General features: G+C 51.4%; 1 protein-coding gene across 1 annotated transcript in view; it reads left to right on the top strand.

Annotated features, from left to right (window-relative positions):
• Nucleotides 1-2,850: 2,850 nt before the first annotated feature.
• Nucleotides 2,851-6,082, top strand: part of LOC119958613 (brevican core protein-like) — a 24,536-nt gene continuing 21,304 nt past the window's right edge. Inside the window, exon 1 of the mRNA XM_038787093.1 lies at nt 2,851-2,933. Coding sequence (XP_038643021.1) covers nt 2,851-2,933 — 83 coding nt within the window. The remainder of the gene's footprint in view (nt 2,934-6,082) is intronic.

Genomic DNA, 6,082 nt, shown 5'->3' on the forward strand with positions numbered 1-6,082 from the left:
GGGTGTGGGGTATATCAGAGTGTGTTGCCCAGGTGGGGAATGTATTTTTCATGTGTTAATGGATAATATAGTGAGGGAGGCTGGCTGAACTGTTGTGAGTGAGTGCAGGAGGTGAGATGTTTGGATGGATTCAACTCGAATTTAATGTCCATTATTAATTATTAATTGAAAAATCGATGGAAGCGGGGTCACATTCCAGAAGGGGTCAGGAGACAGATGCAGCTCCACGACTTCGCAATGTGGGTCTTTTATTCCGATCTGCTCTGTCTCTCTCTCTAATGGATTAACCCCAAACTCTAATTAGCTGGCGGGAGAATGCATCTCCCTCGCTCTCATTCCCCAAGCCGCTAATGGAGGAGCGAGACAGATCGTCCCGCTCGTAATCCGAGACTGCCCATTCCGTCTCCTTACATCACCCACCCTTAACCGAATCCTGGACCGTGTGGGGAGCCCTCCTGGAATTGGGACTATTTGCGGAAGGAGGAGGGGGGGGTGAATTATATCGGGAAATCGCAGACACGATTTGATTGGGGGGTTGAGCCTCCAGCACTATTTTCCCCTCCCCTCCCTTGATTGCCAGAGTGACCAAATCTCCCTCCATCCCCCACCCCTTAAATGTCTGCGGCGATGGAAGCCCTCTGAGGGAAGGAGGTTCTCCATAACTCAATCCAAAATGGCTGCCGCTCGACCCTTCCACAGTCCCCGACCACAGGAAACAATCTCTCGGCCTCCGCTCTCTCGGAACCCCCTCAGCGGCCCCCGTAACGTTTCAATCAGATTGCCCCTCGCCCTTCTAAACCTCCAGAGAATAGACGCCCGACTTCCGCAGCCCCGTCTCGTAGGCCGAACGTCTTCGTCCCAGGGACCAATCCTGTACCGCCTCCGGTAAAGTGACATTTCCCCACATTCTACTCCATCTGCCATCTTGGTGCCCACTCGCGTAATCGGTCAACATCTCTTCACCGCCTCCCTGGCCGCTCACAGCTTACCTTCCCGACTAACCTTGTATCATCATCAAACGTAGATACGTTACTCAGTCTCTTGGCGTATGTCGCTATGAATATCTTAGGCCCCTGCGGAACTCCACTTGTCAACTTAAATACCCCATTTATTCCTAATCTCGGCTTCCATTCTTGATCCATATCAGCAGTTTGGGGCCCCGTATCTAAGGAAGGATGTGCTGGGGCCTTGGAAAGGGTCCAGAGGAGGTTCACAAGAATGATCCCTGGAATGAAGAACTTGTCGTATGAGGAACGGTTGAGGATTCTGGGTCTGTACTCGTTGGAGTTTCGAAGGGTGAGGGGGCGATCTTATTGAAACTTACAGGATACTGCGAGGCCTGGATAGAGTGGACGTGGAGAGGATGTTTCCACTTGTCGGGGAAACTAGAACCAGAGGACACCATCTCAGACTGTAAGGACGATCCTTTAAAACAGAGATGAGGAGGAATTTCTTCAGCCAGAGGCTGGTGAATCTGTGGAACTCTTTGCCGCAGAAGGCTGTGGAGGCCAAATCACTGAGTGTCTTTAAGACAGAGATTTAGATTTAGATTTAGATTTAGAACAGTACAGCACAGAACAGGCCCTTCAGCCCTCGATGTTGTGCCGAGCAATGATCACCCTACTTAAACCCACGTAACCCGTATACCCGTAACCCAACAATCCCCCCCATTAACCTTACACTACGGGCAATTTAGCATGGCCAATCCACCTAACCCGCACATCTTTGGACTGTGGGAGGAAACCGGAGCACCCGGAGGAAACCCACGCACACACAGGGAGGACGTGCAGACTCCACACAGACAGTGACCCAGCCGGGAATCGAACCTGGGACCCTGGAGCTGTGAAGCATTGATGCTAACCACCATGCTACCGTGAGGCCCCGTGATGGATAGGTTCTTGATTAATAAGGGGATCGGGGTTATGGGGAGAAGGGAGGAGAATAGGGATGTGAAAAATATCAGCCATGATTGAATGGCGGAGCAGACTCGATGGGCCGAGTGGCCTAATTCTGCTCTTATGTCTTATGGTCTTATATTAATATATCACTCTCAACTCCTTCCCTTGTGCATTAACATTTTATGTGCGGCACCTGATCGAATGCTTCTTTGGAAAACCAAGTATAGCACATCGACTGGTTCCCCTTTATCTACCCTCCAAACCACATCTGGAAAAAGCTCCAATCAATTTCCCCGACCAGGATTTCCCTCCTGCCGACCCATGTTGACTCGTTCTAATCGTCCCCCCCTCGAAAACCCCAGAATAGGAGGTCAGGCTGACACCACGAACATCATAAGTGCTTTCCGCTATTACTTACAACGTTCAAGAACCAATACCAGCCAATCAAACAGAGACATCGATAAAAACACCCGCTAAATATTTTGGTTTATTAACAATTCAACAGTTGCCCAGCGAAATAAACAGTCGCAAGGCACAAGGCCTCGACACACTTCAACGGTTACATAGCAACAACAACAGTCGCAAGATACAGTATCTTCAGTGCGCACACGCATACGACCACGCCCCGCAAGAGAAGCTCCAGCGAGCAACGCGCACCACCAAAATGGGGCCGTCAACAGAGGGCACAGTACGAGAGAGGGAGAGAGAGTAGAAAGATTCCTTCACAGCTCCGCGGTAACCTGCCCGTCCGGCAAGCAGAGCAGCTTAACCACATGGACAGAGGGCAACAGTGACAAACTGCGGCGAATGTACATCGTGCAATTCACACTGGGTTGCAGGGTTGCATTGTGGGCTCTGCCTGTGAGCCGTTGCGCGGCTCTGCCCACAGGGGGCGATGAGGAGCTTGTACAGGAGCTCCACCCTCGGCTCCGCCCCTCCCACTACCGGAAGTATGAAGCGCTGCAGCCTTGTGGGCCTGCCCTCGGTTCTCCTGGCCGCAGGCAGGCTCAGTTGTAAGTCTATTAAAGCCACAGTGTACTTCCCATCGTGTCTCGAGTGAATTGATGGTCACATCACAAAGCAAACACAAAGGTCCAAATAGGCAGTCCCAGTGCAACGAAAGAGTGTGCGTCACAAAACTCGCTGACACCCGGTACAGCTTGAAAGGTTCACCAACAATCCAGAAAATGGCCACCCGGTGGCATGGCAACGTCCAGGGGTAAACCCCAGACAGTCTCTCCAAACCTGACAAAAGTCAGTAGAAAGGTTCCAAAATTCCAAAGTCCACTTCAGCAGTCCAAGGGGCCGATCCCCGCAGCCTCCAGGAGCAGCTACAAACCACCATCGATTCACCTCGAGCTGCAGGCAGCAGGGCCACGATCTCGGGCAAAACAGCGCCAAGCAAGCCTTCAATCCTAGGCCTGAATCCGACCCCGATCTGCCACCTACAGCTACATATCCGCTCCAGCTCTCCTTCACCCTCTCTCTCCTTCCTCCATGCACCTCAACACTGGAATCAGGAGCAACAACACAGAGAGAGAGTCAGAGCTCCCTCTGCACTGTCCCCATCAAACACTCCCAGGACAGGTACAGCACGGAGTTAGATACAGAGTAAAGCTCCCTCTACACTGTCCCCATCAAACACTCCCAGGGCAGGTACAGCACGGAGTTAGATACAGAGTAAAGCTCCCTCTACACTGTCCCCATCAAACACTCCCAGGACAGGGACAGCACGGGGTTAGATACAGAGTAAAGCTCCCTCTACACTGTCTCCATCAAACACTCCCAGGACAGGTACAGCATGGGGTTAGATACAGAGTAAAGCCCCCACTACACTGTCCCCATCAAACACTCCCAGGACAGGTACAGCACGGGGTTAGATACAGAGTAAAGCTCCCTCTACACTGTCCCCATCAAACACTCCCAGGACAGGGACAGCACGGGGTTAGATACAGAGTAAAGCTCCCTCTACACTGTCCCCATCAAACACTCCCAGGACAGGTACAGCACGGGATTAGATACAGAGAAAAGCTCCCTCTACACTGTCCCCATCAAACACTCCCAGGACAGGTACAGCACGGGGTTAGATACAGAGTAAAGCTCTCTCTACACTGTCCCCATCAAACACTCCCAGGACAGGTACAGCACGGAGTTAGATACAGAGTAAAGCTCCCTCTACACTGTCCCCATCAAACACTCCCAGGACAGGTACAGCACGGGGTTAGATACAGAGTAAGCTCCCTCTGCACTGTCCCCATCAAACACTCCCAGGACAGGTACAGCACGGGGTTAGATACAGAGTAAAGCTCCCTCTACACTGTCCCCATCAATCACTCCCAGACAGGTACAGCACGGGGTTAGATACAGAGTAAAGCTCCCTCTACACTGTCCCCATCAAACACTCCCAGGACAGGTACAGCACGGGGTTAGATACAGAGTAAAGCTCCTCTACACTGTCCCCATCAAACACTCCCAGGACAGGTACAGCACGGGGTTAGATACAGAGTAAAGCTCCTCTGCACTGTCCCCATCAAACACTCCCAGGACAGGTACAGCACGGGGTTAGATACAGAGTAAAGCTCCCTCTACACTGTCCCCATCAAACACTCCCAGGACAGGTACAGCACCGGGTTAGATACAGAGTAAAGCTCCCTCTACACTGTCCCCATCAAACACTCCCAGGACAGGTACAGCACGGGGTTAGATACAGAGTAAAGCTCTCTCTACACTGGTCCCCATCAAACACTCCCAGGACAGGTACAGCACGGAGTTAGATACAGAGTAAAGCTCCCTCTACACTGTCCCCATCAAACACTCCCAGGACAGGTACAGCACGGGGTTAGATACAGAGTAAAGCTCCCTCTGCACTGTCCCCATCAAACACTCCCAGGACAGGTACAGCACGGGGTTAGATACAGAGTAAAGCTCCTCTACACTGTCCCCATCAATCACTCCCAGGACAGGTACAGCACGGGGTTAGATACAGAGTAAAGCTCCCTCTACACTGTCCCCATCAAACACTCCCAGGACAGGTACAGCACGGAGTAGATACAGAGTAAGCTCCCTCTACACTGTCCCATCAAACACTCCCAGGACAGGTACAGCACGGGGTTAGATACAGAGGTAAAGCTCCCTCTGCACTGTCCCCATCAAACACTCCCAGGACAGGTACAGCACGGGGTTAGAATACAGAGTAAAGCTCCCTCTACGCTGTCCCCATCAAACACTCCCAGGACAGGTACAGCACGGGGTTAGATACAGAGTAAAGCTCCCTCTACACTGTCCCCATCAAACACTCCAGGACAGGTACAGCACGGGGGTTAGATACAGAGTAAAGCTCCCTCTACACTGTCCCCATCAAACACTCCCAGGACAGGTACAGCACGGGGTTAGATACAGAGTAAAGCTCCCTCTACACTGTCCCCATCAAACACTCCCAGGACAGGGTACAGCACAGGGTTAGATACAGAGTAAAGCTCCCTCTACACTGTCCCCATCAACACTCCCAGGACAGGTACAGCACGGGGTTAGATACAGAGTAAAGCTCCCTCTACACCAGGGGTGGGCAAACTACGGCCCGCGGGCCGCATGCGGCCCGCCAAAGGTATTTCTGCGGCCCACCAAGTTATTAAAAAAAAAAAAAAAAAAATTTTTTTTAAAAATATTTTTTTTTTTTTTTTTTTAAATTTTTTTTAAGGTTAATGGGGGGGGGGCTGTTGGGTTACTTACTGGTATAGGGTGGATACATTGACTTGAGTAGGGTGATCATTGCTCGGCACAACGTCGAGGGCCGAAGGGCCTGTTCTGTGCTGTACTGTTCTATGTTCTATATGAGGCGCCCAGAATCATAACCGGGTGAAGTAATTATTTTACTTAATATACTATGCGGCCCTTTGTGAATTGTGAATTTCTGAATGTGGCCCTTGCACGGAAAAGTTTGCCCACCCCTGCTCTACACTGTCCCCATCAAACACTCCCAGGACAGGTACAGCACGGGGTTAGATACAGAGTAAAGCTCCCTCTACACTGTCCCCATCAAACACTCCCAGGACAGGTACAGCACGGGGTTGATACAGAGTAAAGCTCCCTCTACACTGTCCCCATCAAACACTCCCAGGACAGGTACAGCACGGGTTAGATACAGAGTAAAGCTCCCTCTACACTGTCCCCATCAAACACCCCAG

The sequence above is a fragment of the Scyliorhinus canicula genome, chromosome 30 (assembly GCF_902713615.1).
Source record: "Scyliorhinus canicula chromosome 30, sScyCan1.1, whole genome shotgun sequence".
NCBI lineage: Eukaryota > Metazoa > Chordata > Chondrichthyes > Carcharhiniformes > Scyliorhinidae > Scyliorhinus > Scyliorhinus canicula.